This window comes from Cyprinus carpio, unplaced genomic scaffold (genome assembly GCF_018340385.1).
Source record: "Cyprinus carpio isolate SPL01 unplaced genomic scaffold, ASM1834038v1 S000006532, whole genome shotgun sequence".
Taxonomy (NCBI): Eukaryota; Metazoa; Chordata; class Actinopteri; order Cypriniformes; family Cyprinidae; genus Cyprinus; species Cyprinus carpio.
This window is the reverse complement of record NW_024879197.1, coordinates 202,711-219,941: the sequence shown is the minus strand read 5'-3', so window position 1 is coordinate 219,941 and position 17,231 is coordinate 202,711. Positions and strand designations below refer to the sequence as shown.

Genomic DNA, 17,231 nt, shown 5'->3' with positions numbered 1-17,231 from the left:
TTTGGTTTTGTTTTGGATAATTGCATGTAAAAAATATTTACTTTGTAATGCACATGCAAAATGTGAGACTGCCATCTTATTCGCAGTCTATAACATTTTATAATTATTTGTACAATAATATTTAACTTAACCTGCTTTATATCTTTATTATTCAATGCAAAAGAGATTTATTAAAACAAGTTTATAAGAGTCATGCATCCGTTTAATTAAGAACAATTAATGATCAACAAATTGGAGAGACATCTGCCGTTAGATCATTTTAAAAACATCAAATAGCCTTCAATTTACAGGTTATAACTGCATCTGTCTCGGTTGTAGACTTATGAAGAATATTTTTTAATGCGGATCCCATACTGTAACTGAAAAGAAATGTGCTCTATTATTATTCATATTCAAGTGTTTGTGTGAAAATTACTATTGCGCATGCATGACAGGGTGGCCCTCGAGATCATTTGAATTTTTTTCTGATTATGAAATAACTTAAAATTAGGGTGCCTCACATACATGAGAAATATATCTACAGAAAGCTTAAAATGTCTACTTTTAAATGAACCAATTCTAAACAAAAGCAAATACTCCCTGATTATGTGCATCCTGTGGAGATGAGAGTCAGCACTGTGAATTTCATCTTGCAAGAAAACATTAGTTTATTAATAAATAATTCAAATGTCTCCTTTTTCACAATTATTAAGCTACTTCTGCCTGTGCTTTGTGGCAAAGTTATGTGCTTGAGCGCCGAATATATTAAGGCTCATTATGGATTATAGATGTTAATATAATATAAATGTGCAATTAGTTGAATAATGACTTAAATGAATGACTAGGCTACTAGTAACTGGAAACATCGTACGTGGGGGGCAGACCTATTAAATACCCTCTAGACATCTCTGTTAAATTTAAACAAATACATTAAGAACAAATGTTGGCACCTCATCTGTCTTGAGGAAAAAAAAAACATATTATATTGTAATGTATGCAGTTGCAAAAATGACAAAAGCCAAACCAAACGAGGCATTTGTCCTACTTTGCCTAAACCTGCTCTGCAAGTTTGAAACCCTCATAAGACACTGTTCATATAAATAGCAAGGGATTAATACCTTCATTTCAACCCCCACAACCTATACAGAAGTACCCCAAAAAAAAAACAACCCCCTCCAGCTGAACTGAATTCAGCCTGTTTTTTGGCTGCGAGAAACGGTGTGTTGTCATGTTACTGGGTTGAAATGTGCTGTCCGCACTCACAGCAGCCCTACTCTTTTTTTTTTTTTCCATTATTTTCTCACAGCCCATATTATTATTTTTACCAGACCATAATAATAACAAATTATAAATTGATAATTAATCATTCTTTTTGCGAAAATCATTGTTATTAGGCGTTTTTAAGACCAAGCGGAATCCTTTGCCAGCTGCTCCTGCTTCACAGCTAGTGCGACTACTAACTGACCCAGGTTCACAGTCTGCAAGTTTTGATTTTACAAAATCAGTTTGGGCAAATGCAACTTTTTGATCATGAGCCCAACATTTAGCAAGGCAGGAAAACATTCAGTCTACCTGAAGGAAGACGTATTTCATTGTAAGTCAATGCTGTTAAATAGAGAGTTAAAAAAAAAAAAAAAAAAAAAAAACCTAGTGTAGGCTATTCTTAAACTTGGACCTCATTATATTGAAGTACAAATCCAAACACCAGAAGCAACCTACACTCTCTAATTGTTCTTTCATTGAAATGTATGCATTTTTTTTATTCACAGTCTATATGGTTGAAATAATATTTTAGTTCAAAACTTTGTGCCTTTGTTTTTTTTTTTTTTTTTTTTTTTTTTTGTTTTTTGTTTTTTTTTAATGTTTTATTGACTAACGTTTCATAGACCTTCAGTTGTTATGCTTTAAAATTCCATGCCATTTGTAATTTCACAGTATTTTCAACTCCTAAATTACTACCCTTATAAAGTCACAATTCTAAAATGGTAAAATTCACTCAGGCCGATGGCATTTATTGTATGACATTGGGTTGAGATACTTACTGTTGTCAATTGGCGGGTGAAATGAGTGGTAAAAGTGATTATGGATAAGAAGCGTGCGTTACGGTGCATAATGTGATGTATCATTGCCATGGTAACCACTGAAAGTTTTCTGATTCATAAGAATAATTATTCATAATATTCGCTGCTATGACAGTAAATACATTTGAAAATAATTAAAATATCGTTTAATAACATAAAGGGAAAAATCTATTTAACACAGCCTCGGGCCATTCTTTAGAACTACTCCATTATATCACAAACAATTTACTGTTATTTAGACAACAAAAATAGGAACAAATTCACTATAATAAATTATAAAAGGAGGACATTTCGTAAACTAGAAAACAACATTTACTGCCGCCCACTGTGACGTTGTTGAACCAGGGAATCCGTATGTCCACCACGACAAATTAGCCTCATTGATTTTGTATGGGTGTTGTTTGCGTGGTGCCGACACGTAATTTCAACACATTCCGTGCCACCACCACATATATCGGCGTTAAGGGGTCATTTTCATTTCACGCATTTCTTTGAGATCAGGTTGTCGTTATCACACTGTAAAAAATGATTTGATGAAAAGTCATGATTACATATTTTTAAGTTAGGCTACTTTAATTCATAGAAATAATTTAAGCAATTTAAAGTTTTTTTTTTTTAGATTAAACTTGAACTTCAATACTATTAAATGGAGTTTAAAATCTCAAGGAGTTTATAAGCTAAAAAAGGGGGAAAATGTCACAGTGCGTGTTAAATAGCCTAAATGAACTTTGATTGCATGTTACCATGAAACTAACAATATAATTTGATTGCTTTTAAAATTAACAGTTCCTGTGTAAAATGGGACAGCATCCTTTATATCAAACATTTTTAAATAGTCCACAGCTGAGTAACGCCGGAGGCAGGTTCTGCGCCAGAGCGCACAAAGTGAATGTGCATGCACAGTTTTTAGGGGGGAAGGGGTTTTTTTTGTTTCTTAAAGTAATTTTCAGATGCAATGAAAAAAAAGGATAAATACATAAACTTAGACAACAACATAGCCTAGATTAGGCCCAGACTCTGTTGCTAAGTAAACTGTAATGTAAATTTGTTAACACACACTAACACATTTTAACCGATTAATCGCCTATTTTCGTTTGCTGCATGTTTTTTAAAAACACGCTAAAAATAAATTACATTTTTGAGAGGATAAAAAAATATAAGTCATGTATAATCGCATTTTATTACAGTCAGAAATAATAACAGCAGGCCTAATAATGTTATAATGTTCCAACAGGATATTTTTAATTCCCCTCACTTTACAACAAATCCTTTAAATTTAACTACCAGAACAGAACAAGAATTAAAAATATATAATTCTAATGGATAAATATAATTGCAGTATATAATAAAAATATAGGCTTAGCTATAAAAATAAAATTAAAAAATATATAATAATTTAAAGGAAACATAAGGTAAGGTTGGGCTTACCTCTTTCATTCGGGACAAATCCAAATGTTACCATATTCGTGATGTTGAAGCTTAACTATTATTCATTAGGTAAAATAGGCTTTGTAGTTCACACGTGTTTCAGTATCAACGAAAAAAAATCATAATTAGCAAAAATATGCCAAAGTGGACCGCTGCTCAAGCCGAATGGCAAGGTGAATGGCTGCTGTTTCCAATGAATATGTGGCACCAGTGCGATCAAACAGCTGAAACAGAAAATACTCAATTTTTGGTCACACAGTAAAGGTATAATTCAAAACTGCAAAGTGTTAGCAGTTTGAAAAATTTTGATTAATAGGTGAGTTAATAATTATTATGTCTAAATGATGGTAGGTTATTTTTTAAATTTGTGTATGGATGCTGGAGGGTTTTTTTTTTATTTATTTATTTATTTTTTACCAAGAATGAACCGAAATGAAAACATTTTGCTTTTAATCCGTGTGTGTGTGTGTGTATATACAGTACAGGTCAAAAGTTTGGAAACATTACTATTTTTAATGTTTTTGAAAGAAGTCTCTTCTGCTCATCAAGCCTGCATTTATTTGATCAAAAATACAGAAAAAACAGTAATATTGTGAAATATTATTACAACTTAAAATAACAGTTTTCTATTTGAATATACTTTTAAAAAATAATTTATTCCTGTGATGCAAAGCTGAATTTTCAGCATCATTACTCCAGCCTTCAGTGTCACATGTAACATCCAGTCTATCACATGATCATTTAGAAATCATTCTAATATTCTGATTTATTATGAGTGTTGGAAACAGTTCTGCTGTCTAATATATTTGATGAATAAAAGGTTAAAAAGAACTGCATTTATTCAAAATAAAAAAAAAAATTCTAATAATATATATTCTAATAATATATTTTCTTTACTATCACTTTTTATCAATTTAACACATCCTTGCTGAATAAAAGTATTGATTTTATTTAGAAAAAAAAGAAAGAAAGAAAAAAATTACTGACCCCAAATTATTGACCAGTAGTGTATATTGTTATTACAAAATATTTATTTATTTATTTTAAAAACATAGCTTCTTTTTTTTTTTCTTCTTTGCGCCACCTGGTGGCAGTTTCGCGAATAATTTTAACATGCGACTGACTTGCAGTTGACGCCGCGGCCTTGTGGCGGCAGTACATGCGGCGGTATTACCCATTCTGGTTGTCCACCTACTGTACATTCTCTCACTAAGTAAAATAATGAGAAGGAACCAAATTGCCTGTCAGAGCTATGCTGATGATACCCAGATTTACCTAGCCTTATCTCCAAATGACTACAGGCCAGTTGACTTCCTCTGCCAATGTATTGATGAAATGAATAGTTGGATGTGCCAGAACTTTCTTCAGTAAACCCTCTGGAGCCTAAGGGTATTTTGGGGCCTGGAGAAGTTTTGTCACGCCCTGACATTTGTGCTTTTTTTCAGTTTCTTATAAATATCTAAATGGCTAAAGTCTAATCTCACTGTAATCAGCACAAACTGGGCTATAATAATATGTGAGCAGCATGTATGTACATGATTGTGTTTTTGAGAAAAAAAATGTTATGTGTGGTTAGTGAAAAACTAAAAATGTTAAATCACTTGAATAAGGCAATAAAACACATACAGAAAATTGGTTCCCGGGACTTTTGAGAACTGGAGCTTGTAGCCTAGAATTTTTCTTTCTAAATGATGTGAAAATCATCTTGTTTACTCACTTACAGAAAAACAATATATTGATTTAAATTTTCTAAGACACTTTTTGTTGGTAAAAGTCATATGTGAGTAGGCATCAACTATCATGAATTCACACCTGAGAAGACAAAGGCCTGCATAATGAGCTGCACAATGAGCCATTCAGTCAGCTGTGTCACTGAGAGGGATGAGTCACAAGAAAGAATGTGAGGACAAAATAAATGTATATAATTTTATGTTTGTAGTTTATTTAGAATATATTTAATTATCCCACAACATAATTTAATATTCACTTGTGAGTGCAGGTTAAACAGTTTATTAGGAACAATCAAAGCTGACTTTCAAACTGAATTTTTTCATCATTACTCCAGTCACACAATCCTTCAGAAATCCTTTTAACAATCTTATTTTCTACAAAAAAAACATTTATTGTTATTATTATCATCATTATTATTATTATTATTAATGTTGAAAAGAGAATATTGCTGAGAATATTTTTTTTTTTCAGGTTTTTTGGGGGGATAAATTGAAAGAACAGCATTGTTTATTACATTTGTTACAGTTACATTTATTGGTACATTTATATTATTTACATCAAGCTTTTGAATGGTATAGTAGTGTATATTATTATTGAAACTTCATAATATTTCACTTGATTATACATTTAGTCAGGAAATATAGTTTGGAAAAAGTCTAACTAGTAAAATGTTTATACGTTATGTGAAAACTAGTACAAGTTTATAAATAAATAAGAGACTTACTCATGTTTATGATCTCTGCTAAATAAAGTGCTTCATTCTTTTTTTCTGAGGAAATCCAAATCTCAAATCCTCAAGCACATCACATCTTTTTGGGGTGAATTATGTCTTATTCCTCTCATCGCGAAGCAAAGAGTAAAATAAAAACAATCTCGCTGCGTTGTCTTCTGTTGTGTGGGCGTATTCAAGCCGCGCACTTCAGTGAAACATTAGAATCTCAAAAGCGCGTTCAGCGCGGGGGCGTGGTCGCATTAGAAGATAATGAAGGGAGACGTGAAAAACGGACATCGCGTTGTTTTCATATGGATTACATTATCACAGAATATTTGTTTTCGGCAGCACTTGTTTAGTTTAAAAGTAGACATGTCAGGCTTTCTATAGATATCTCTCTCATGTCTCTGTGTTGAGTATTCACTGAGTTACTACAGTTCATTTTAATGACGCGTTTGTAAATCTAGATAAGCGCAGACAAAGACTGCAGACAGCACTCCTTGTTTGTTATCTTTATTTTATAAGTGCACAAAGTTTTGTTGTAATTATGTCTGTATACAAAAAAAAGTAGACCCTTTACAGATTCGATTGATGTATTGCTCTTATCTGTACGATCAAAACTGAAAGTGTAAGTGTTAAGTGTTAAGTGTTAAGTTCTTTTCAGGGTTATCAGGAGAAAATACCCCCAAACGCGTATACGCGTTAATCGACTTCAGAGGGTTAAACAAGGAAAAAACTGAAATCATTGCATTTGGAAACAAAGATGAAGTTTTCAAGGTGAATGCATACTGTAATGGGGTGAATAATTACACAACAGCGAGGAGTGCAAAATAAAGCCCCAGAGGGTAGTTTTATTAACAAACAACTTGGTGATGGGAAGAGGGAAGTGCAGCAGTGCTCGCTGACTGGTGCACTGATAGTGGTGGTGTTCCAAGTGAGGCGTGTCCGTGCATAGGGTGGTGATCGGTCATGGGTTCTCTGTAGGGGAACAACAAAGAACAGCGTTAGCATCCAGTCTTCTGGAGTGATCACTCACTTGTGTGTCGGTGGCGGCGGCTTATGTAGCCAGCGCTTGATTGTCGGCGGCCGTGTCAGATCAGCCTGTGACGAGGTTTCGAGGTGTTCCTCGTGTGTTTCCAGGGCGACGCTGATGAGGCCTGTAAGTGACCAAGCCCACCTTCTCGGTCACGGCACGCACCCTGTAAGTGACTGGCCAAGAATTTGCAGGCCGCATTGGGGACCAGGACCAGGACATGGTCTCCCGGCTGGAACTCCCGTGGCTGAGCCGCCCAGTTGTAGTGGCATTGTTGGGCCTGCTGCGCTCAACTGAGGTGTTCCCGGACCAAGGGCATCACTCTGTCGACCCTCTCCCGCATCAGACGGATATGCTCGATCGACGACCAGTGGCCAGCTGGCTGCTGCTCCCACGCCTCTTTTGCCACATCCAAGAGGCCCCGGGGATGCCGCCCGAACAGAAGCTCAAAGGGGGTGAAATCCATGGAAGCTTGTGGGACCTCTCGGATGCCGAAGAGGACGAAGGGCAGCATTTGGTCCCAATCATGTCTGTCTTCAGCTGCCACACGTCTCAGAATTTGTTTGAGGGTCTGATTAAAACGTTCGACCAAGCCATCCGTCTGGGGGTGGTAGACTGTGGTCCGGAGCTGTTTCACCTTGAGGAGCCGACAGAGGTCCGCCATCAGCCGGGACATGAAGGGGGTCCCCTGGTCAGTCAGAATCTCAGCTGGGATGCTGACTCGGCTGCAGAGGAGGAACAGCTCTTGGGCAATGGCCTTGGCGGTGGCTTTACGCAGGGGAATAGCCTCAGGGTATTGGGTGGCATTATCGACGATCACCAGGATGTGCTCGTGTCCCCGGGCGGACTTTGGCAGCGGCCCCACTAGATCCATCCTGATCCGCTCAAAGGGCACCTCAATGATGGGCAGTGGAATAAGCAGACTGGGGGGAGGTGTCCGTGTCGACGTCAGTTGACAGGTCGGGCACGTCTGGCAGAACCGCTTCACCTCGGCGTCCAGGCCGGGCCAGTGGAAGCAATCCCGGATCCGTTGGATGGTGTTCTGGGCCCGAGGTGGTTGGCCATGGGATGTAAGTGGGCCAGCTCCATCACTGTCTCTGTCTTCGTCCATGGCACCACTAACAAGGTGTTTTCCTCCCCACTTTGCGGTGCGACACAGTAGAGCAGGCCTTTCCTGACGACGAAGTTCGGGACCGGGTGGGGGCCTGGTCGGACCTCTTTCCCCTCAATGACTCGCACTTGGGCCCAACAGTGCTTCAACCGGTCGTCCTCATGCTGGGCCTTGCCAAAGTCGCCCCCTCCTGACACCTGCTGGAAGACATCAAGGTAGAGGTTATGATCACTTGGGGACTCACCCTCTCTGGCACTGTCCGAGGCCAGCAGTACAGGACGACATCGGTCTCCCTTTGCTCGTAGGGGTCTTCAGCGGCTCCCACGGGGGCTGGCAGGCAGGCTGGGTGGCGGCGAGAAGGAGGCAGTCAAACCTGGGCCAATCCCGGGCCAATCCCTCCCCAGGAGCACAGGGAGGTCCTTAACGATCCCCACTTCGACCGGCCAAGACCCTGGCGACGCCGAAATGGTGACCCAACGCGCTGCTACCTCTTGGGTGTCTCCGTGGACACACGTGATGGCCAGGCGGGCTCTAGACTCCGGGCGGGGGGACAAGACGGTGGGGTGGACGAGGCTGACCGCACTCCCGGAGTCCAGGACAGCTTCAAACGGGTGGCCATTCACTTTCACCTTGGCTTATGGAGCCCCCCCTGGTGGGGCGCAGTGGGCGGTGCAGCCTGCCTGCCACGTCTGCATGGAAGGGCGGGGTGGTTTGGTGGGCATAGGTTCGTCCTGAGGTGTGGGAGCCACTGGCTAGCGAGGTGTTCAACAATTTGTTGCTGGCGGATGCTTGACCTCGGTAAGGTGTTTGAGGAGTTCTTCCATGATGAGGGGAGGAGCGTCCACCTGCACAGAGAGAGGGAGAGGGAAGGGAAAAACAACAATCAGAATTTTTTTTTTCCTCTAAAGTAAGGGTGGCTGTCAGTGATTCTTCACGCTTTTGCCCGCATTCTCCACCAGTGTAATGGGGCGAAGACTCACACGACAGCGAGGAGTGCAAAATAAAGCTGCGGAGGGTGGTTTTATTAACAAACAACTTGTTGATAGGAAGAGGGAAGTGCAGCAGTGCTCGCTGGCTGGTGCGCTGATAGTGGTGGTGTTCCAAGTGAGGTGTGTCCATGCGTGTGGTGCTGATCGGTCACGGGCTCTCTGTAGGGGGACAACGAAGAACAGCGTTAGCATCCAGTCTTCTGGGGTGATCACTCACTTGTGTGTCGGTGGCGGCGGCTTATGTAGTCACAATATGCGTCACAATACCTTGACTCTAGGGGTCAAAAAACTAAAAATCAAGTCAGGAATCTTGGTGTGATTTTGGAGACAGACCTTAGTTTCAGTAGTCATGTCAAAGCAGTAACTAAATCAGCATACTATCACCTAAAAAAAACATTGCAAGAATTAGATGTTTTGTTTCCAGTCAAGACTTGGAGAAACTTGTTCATGCCTTTATCACCAGCAGGGTGGACTATTGTAATGGTCTCCTCACCGGCCTTCCCAAAAAGACCATTAGACAGCTGCAGCTCATCCAGAATGCTGCTGCCAGAATTCTGACTAGAAACAGAAAATCTGGGCATATCACACCAGTCCTCAGGTCCTTACACTGGCTTCCAGTTACATTTAGGATTGATTTTAAAGTACTTTTACTCGTTTACAAATCATTCAATGACCTAGGACTGAAATACAAAACAAGGGGAGTCCGCTTTTAGTTATTATGCCACCCACAGTTGAAATCAGCTTCCAGAAGAGATCAGATGTGCTAAAACATTAGCCACTTTTAAATCTAGACTCAAAACTCATCTGTTTAGCTGAGCATTTATTGAATGAGCACTGTGCGTTGTCCGAACTGATTGCACTGTATTTTATGTATGCACTGTTTTTTTATGTAAAATCATTTTATATTTTTAACTGTTTTAAATTCATTTTAAATCAATGTTTAAATCATTTTCAATGTTTTTAAATTACTTGTTTTTACTTTTTTCATGATTATTTTACTTTCTTTTATGTAAAGCACTTTGAATTATTATTGTGTATGAAATGTGCTATATAAATAAACTTGCCTTGCCTTGCCTTACTTTTGGACTGTTGAACAAAAACACCCACCTACTCCCATTCTAATACTTGGAAGAGCCAGAATAATTTTTTTTTAACTCTGACTGGATTTGTCTGAAAGAAGAAAGTCATATACACATAGGATGCTTTGAGGGTGAGTAAAATGTGGGCTAATTGGGTGAACTAGCCCTTTATTGCTAGATCAGCTTGTTGGGGGGTGTTTTGTCCTGTCTCATCCTATTTATGTTAAACTTGTTTTCTTACACTCAGCAACATGCATATCTTGGCTTGTACTGTCCATCTTTTTGTGTTTCCTGCTTTGTTGGGTGGTCATTTCATATGTTACATGTGTGGCAGCAGCATGTATTACATGTTCACAGCAGCATTTCTGTGGATATACTGGCAGTAGCAAGTCTCTGTACTTGCTCTGCCACTGCAGCATAGCAGATCTGTTCTGCCAAATACATTAACATTACAATGTCCATTACTATGCCAATCTCTCCGAGAGCTGTCATGACAGAACTTCTAATGTCAACCCACAGATGTCACAAAACAGTAAATTTATAAAGCTAAAGATTTTGACCTGAAGTTGTTGTATTGTTCTTGTAGAAGTGTGTTCATTTGTATTTAATTCATTACAAACAGATTTCCAGGCATTCTTTTGTCTTTTATTCCACAACTGATGTGTTTTCATTATTTCTTTTATACAAAAGCTTTAAGGTTCTCTGGGTTTATTTAATGTTTTAACCAACCTCGGTCATGCTAATTCATATTATTACAACTGGTTTTAAATTAATCTTGTTTATTTTAGATCAAAACTTCATAGTCCAGGTCTTAGTAATCTGCATTTAGTCTGTGTTTCAGAATGCTATTTTAAAGCCATGATTATACTCTTGTCTTCATTTAAACCCTGTCTGGGAAACACACTCAGTACAAATAAAAGTGTTCAGAATTATTTTTATTTTTATTTTTTTGAGTGTAACTTGACTGCTAGAAGTGAATTAAAGGGAATGATTTATTATGCCATCCCCAAAGGGCATTTTAATATATGATAAAAGGCAGCATCACCCTTGTTCTGCCTCAGAGGTTCCTGCCCTGAATACAGTACAGATTGGCATGGATAAGAACTCTATGTCAAAGTTGCTAATGTTGCTGTTGGTGTATGCCATCTGTGTACCAGCCTCAGCACAAATGTGCAGACTGATTGGTCAGTCTGCCCTTTCTCTACTTTCTGCAGAAAGAGATATCAACATTGGGGCAATTTTCTCACTCCACAAAAGTGCTCTTTTGAAGATCCACAATTTCACTTCCAAACCAGAGCAAACAACATGTGGAAGGTCTGTATGATGATGACTCTGTAAGGCCTGTCATTGACAAAATATAGTAGTAGTAGTAATAATAATAATAATAATAATTGAACATATGCAATGATTCTTTGCAACATATTGAGCTGATGCTTTATTTTCACAGCTTGAACTTGCGTGAATTTAAATTTGTTCAGACTCTAATTTTTGCTATTGAGGAGATCAATAACAGCACACAGTTGTTGCCTGGTGTTTCTTTGGGCTATAAAATATATGATTCCTGTGGCTCAATAGCTCAGGCTATCTTCTCAGGCATGGCTTTGATGAACGGTTATGAAGAGACACTGAGTGATACGTCCTGTTCTAGACCACTAGCTGTACATGCTATTGTTGGGGAGTCAAACTCTTCTCCCACCATTGGCTTGGCATCTTTAGTTGGTCCATTCAGCATACCTGTTGTAAGAGCTTGTTATTATGTTGAAATAAATATAGAAAGCAATGTGTTCATTTTATTTAATCTGTAGCAGTCTGTTTAGGAAAATTATGCTTTTAAGATACAGATATAGAGTTAAAAATTTAAATAAATTAAATAAAATGCATATGGTAAATATCTGTGCATGCAGATAACATACTTTATTTTTTTTATTATTATTTTTTTTGTATCTGCTGTAGATCAGTCATTTTGCCACATGTGCATGCCTGAGTAACAAAAAAAGGTATCGATCCTTCTTCAGAACAATACCAAGTGATTATTACCAAAGCAGAGCTCTGGCTCAGCTTGTCAAGCACTTTGGCTGGACCTGGGTTGGGACAGTCAGGAGTCGCAGTGACTATGGTAATAATGGTATTGCAGCATTTGAGGAGGCTGCAAAACAAGAAGGGATTTGTATTGAATACTCAGAGGCTGTATTTAAAACTGACCCAGAAGAGCAATTTCTGAAGACAATAGAAGTGATAAAGAAGGGCACTGCCAGGGTGGTGCTGGCTTTTATGGCATTTGGAGATTTTGTCCTCCTCCTGAACGTAATTGCTCAACACAACATTACAGGGATACAGTGGATTGGCAGTGAATCCTGGATTACTTCTCAAAATCTGGCAGAAACGAAGGAATACAATTTCCTTTCTGGAGCTGTGGGTTTTGCTATAGCAAATGCTAAACTTGTGGGCCTGCGAGAGTTCTTACTGAATGTGCACCCTGATCAAGAACCAAACAATGAACTTTTAAAAGAATTCTGGGAAACAGTTTTTCAGTGCTCTTTCAGGAACAGTGGCAGTGGTGGTTGTACTGGCTCAGAGAGACTTGCTGAGCTGCAAAATGAATATACTGATGTATCCGAGCTACGAATAGTAAATAAGGTGTACACTGCAGTGTATGCTGTTGCACATACACTACATAATGTCTTCAGATCCTCCACCAACACCAGCAAAGGAGAATGGCCCACACCACAAAAGGTATATAAGAGCATGAAGAGAACAAAAACTAACAAAAAAAAAAATCTTGTTACACACACACACACCACACACACACACACACACACACACACACATATATATATATATATATATATATATATATATATATAGTAACAGTTATGCTTGACAAGATGCAACCAACCCTGATCATAACTCTGACCACACACATGTTGTTAATTCATTATTATTCATTGCTTAAATGTATAATTACAATGTAACAAGGACACTAAACAAGTTATTAATGTTTATGTCATTTTTCACTCAGATGTTGGAATATATGAAAGATGTGAGCTTCACTGTTAAAACAGGGGAGAAAATCTTTTTTGATGCAAGTGGTGACCCAGTAGCGAGATATGATCTGGTGAACTGGCAGCCTGATGAGGATGGAAGTATTCAATTTAAGCATGTGGGCTTCTATGATAGCTCACTGTCTTCAGAGCAATGTCTTCAAGTCAATCAGGAACACATGCTATGGACAGGAAACAGTGGACAGGTACATAGATACTATATACACTAACAGCATTGAAGGCATGTCAAAAAGGTATTTGAATTATGAAAAGGTGAGCCATCAAGAAACATCATTTACATCAATATACCTTAAAATATATGAAAGTAGAATGGTGCAAAAGCTGAAAAGTACTTTCATTCAGTTAAGCAAAAAAAAAACCTAAAAAAAAAACCCTAAAAAAAAAAACTTGTTTTCTCATAGCTGCCTGTGTCCGTGTGCAGTGAAAGCTGCCCTCCTGGCACTAGGAAGGCTGTGCAAAAAGGTCGGCCTGTCTGCTGTTATGACTGTATTCCATGTGCAGAGGGAGAAATAAGTAATGGCACAGGTAAAACAGTACATGGTAGATAACTAGTGTGATAAAGTGCAATAAAGTGAAGTGTATGCATTGGTCAAGTGACCTCATGATTCATTTTCCTTTCAAATAATCTGTTCTTGAAATTCCTTTACAGATTCTAGTGCATGCTTTCCTTGTGATTTGGAGTACTGGCCAAATGAAAGCAGAGACACATGTGTATTAAAAGTGGTTGAATTCCTTACCTATACAGAAATCATGGGGATGGTCCTTTGTATTTTTACCTTCATTGGGGTGCTAATAACAGCAATTGTATCTCTTTTGTTTTATCTTCATAAAGAAACACCTATTGTTAGAGCCAACAACTCAGAGCTGAGTTTCTTGTTGCTCTTCTCACTCTCACTCTGTTTTGTCTGTTCATTTACCTTCATTGGTCAGCCCACTGAGTGGTCCTGTATGTTGCGTCACACAGCATTTGGGATCACTTTTGTCCTCTGTATTTCATGTGTTCTGGGGAAAACTATAGTGGTTTTAATGGCTTTCAGAGCTACACTTCCAGGAAGTAATGTCATGAAATGGTTTGGGCCTCTTCAACAGAGACTCAGTGTTGTTTCCTTAACATTAATACAGGTGATTATCTGTGTGCTTTGGTTAACAATATATCCTCCTTTCCCATATATGAATTTGAGCTATTACAGAGAAAAGATAATTTTAGAATGTAACTTAGGTTCAGCTCTTGGATTCTGGACTGTTCTGGGTTATACTGGCCTGCTATCAATCTTGTGTTTTGTTTTAGCCTTTTTTGCTCGTAAACTGCCTGATAACTTCAATGAAGCCAAATTTATCACATTCAGTATGCTCATATTCTGTACTGTTTGGCTCACATTTATTCCAGCTTATGTCAGTTCTCCTGGAAAATTTACTGTAGCTGTGCAGATATTTGCTATTTTAGCGTCAAGTTTTGGTTTGCTATTTTGCATATTTGCCCCAAAATGTTACATAATTTTGCTAAAACCAGAGAAAAACACAAAGAAACAAATTATGGGGAAATGATGAAGCAATACAAATGATGCAATAAATATATTTTGTTAATGATATCAAGCAAAACAGGCTATGTGATTTTAGCCACTGAAGAATTGAACCATTAAAGGATGTTTCAAAACAAGTAGGAAATGCTCAATATTACTGCCTGAACTGAATTAAAAAAAAAAATATATATATATATATAATAATGAATGAATGAATGAATGAATAAATGAAAATAAATAAATACAAAAAATGTACTTTATAGTCACTAAACGTGAATTTCCACGTTTCACAATAATAATAACATTATAACCTACATTATAGCAGCACTACTTTCAGGGCTGTCTGACCCATTAGTTTTACTCTCCACAGGCTGTAGCAGGCTCTGCAGTGTAGTCCGGGTCAGCACTAGACACAGTGGACTCTCGGTGACCATCTTCATGACAGCCATTTTCTGGATCTGCATTATATACTTTCTAATAAAAAATGACATGGACTTTTTGCATTTAACAAGAAATGGAATTGAATTTAATTAATTATTTTATGTTACGCCTCATACATATGTCATATTAGATGCAAACTGTAGCTTTAGGTCTTTTTATTTATATTAGCAGTTTGTCAGTCAGTCCATTCAATTGGATCCTCAAATATACATGCTCTAGTCTTGTTTTTGTTGCATCCACCCATTTAAACAATTTTATAGTACTGAAACTGCACTCATCAGAGTTACAAACAATTTGTCCTTGTCATGGTTACATCTAAATTGTAGTTCCCTTTCAGTACTTCACTCGTACTGCGTCGCTAAACGCTATGGGGAAAAACTCCTTTTTCTCTGAGGACTGAAGCCTTTACAATCACGCAGTGTAAGAGCACGGCGATAGGTTTGTGCAGTAAATAAAAAACAAACCAACTATGGCAACGAAGCCTTTCAGAATGGGCGGGGCCATATGCCTATTAAAGTGGGCATTTTGCCATAGGATCTCAGATCAATTCTCCTTCAGCGATGACAAGCTTCCCTTCACTTATCTACGGGACTTTAAAGTGCTCATCATTGACACCAGAGTATGTGAGCATTTCATAATCACTCTTCTCCGGGTTCATCATTTCCCGCTCCCACTCCACTCCTCACTCACTGATATCAGAAACACTGCTCCGCCTTCGCTCCCTGTCTAAAGTATTTCAGTATGTTTGAAATAGCACAGTTCTGTTTTCAATTAAAAAAAATAAAATCAATAAAATAGAAGAGTTTCAAAGTGGCTTATTGAAACACTAGTGTGTAAACTTTTGTTCTACCATATGACAAGCTAATAACGTGTTTGTCAGCATTAAAAGGTATAATTGCTGCTTTTTGCAGTACAAATTTTGTTTGAGATGAAAATAACAGTACAGGGCGCTGGCAGACCCCTCGTCAGCAAGCCTCCCAATTTTTCCTGCAAGTCCACAACGAGCTCACAAAGTCGTGGCACACTCCCTACTCAGCTTGCCTTCGCACGTCCTCATCTTCTGCGCTCTTCTCAATGGATGGCGCTGAGAAAAGAGGCTACGTAAAACTGCCTCCTCTTGATCAGTCAGTGGCTGCGCACCTCTGCCCACCCACTGTCATTGAATGGAAAGCGAAGGTCGCTCACCCCTCCAAGCCCTGCAGAACAATGTCTGCCTTAGCTGGACAAGCGTGCTCCTCCACCGGGCAGGTGGCCTCAGCTCTGCACTCCATGGCCATAATACAGGACTTTCAGGCCAAACTCCTCTCATGTCATGGATGAGTCGGGACCCGACCCCGTAGCCTTCAAGGAGCTGTGCAGTCCAACAGACCTGGCTTTGTGAGCTACGAAGGCTACAGCACAGGCCATCGGGAGGTCAATGGCCAGCTTAGTGGTGTTGGAACGCTACTTAGGGCTAAACCTCATTGAGATTAGGCTGACAAGGTCCCCTTCCTCCACTCTCCGGTCTCCACTATGGGGCTGTTTGGACCCGCCCTAGACAGATTTGCAGAGCATTTTTACAGCCGCACAAAATTTGTCCCAGGCAATGCGGCATTTCCTGCCTAAGCGCACCAGACCTACAGCAGCCAGCAAAACCTGTGCCATCACTTGCTCAGCCTACTCAGAAGCCTGAGCCCCGGCAGCACTCCCGCTCGGCCAGACGCTACCAATTTCCGAAGTGCCAAGGACCCAAGCCCAAGCTGATTGTGGATTCTGTGCCGTCGTCTTGATCTGCTGGGCAGGAAGAGGAGAGGGGAATGTCTCACCATCACCGGACCACACCCACTGGGCCCATTCCAAAAGCACCCTCAGAAACAGCCGCTGTTACAGCAAGAAAAAAAAAAAAAGAGCAAATTTCCTCTTCCAGTTATCATGAGTGTCAAGTCCCCACATGGCAACTCACCAACCAAACTAATCCAACCCCTCGCCACACAGGCCAAGGCCTGGCATGACATCCCTGGAGTGTCAGACTGGGTTCTGGGGATTATAAAATGAGGTTACTCAACTTCAGTTCGCTCAAAGACCC

The 17,231-nt window shown here is 39.2% G+C and overlaps 1 protein-coding gene across 1 annotated transcript; it reads left to right on the top strand.

Moving 5' to 3' along the window:
- The first annotated feature begins 11,236 nt into the window (after positions 1-11,236).
- LOC109072390 (extracellular calcium-sensing receptor-like) lies at positions 11,237-14,750 on the top strand. Its single transcript, XM_042754504.1, has 6 exons — positions 11,237-11,457; positions 11,591-11,882; positions 12,097-12,876; positions 13,163-13,390; positions 13,607-13,730; positions 13,855-14,750. The coding sequence occupies exons 1-6, from the start codon at positions 11,237-11,239 to the stop codon at positions 14,748-14,750; spliced, it is 2,541 nt and encodes an 846-aa protein (XP_042610438.1).
- The last annotated feature ends 2,481 nt before the right edge of the window (positions 14,751-17,231 follow it).

What these genes read in the sequence shown, in the direction of transcription:
- LOC109072390 (XM_042754504.1), top strand. Translation starts at nt 11,237, where the DNA reads ATGGATAAGAACTCTATGTCAAAGTTGCTAATGTTGCTGTTGGTGTAT. An exon ending in GTCCATTCAGCATACCTGTT is followed by an intron (nt 11,883 to 12,096) that starts GTAAGAGCTTGT and finishes TATCTGCTGTAG; the next exon opens with ATCAGTCATTTTGCCACATG. An exon ending in GGACAGGAAACAGTGGACAG is followed by an intron (nt 13,391 to 13,606) that starts GTACATAGATAC and finishes GTTTTCTCATAG; the next exon opens with CTGCCTGTGTCCGTGTGCAG.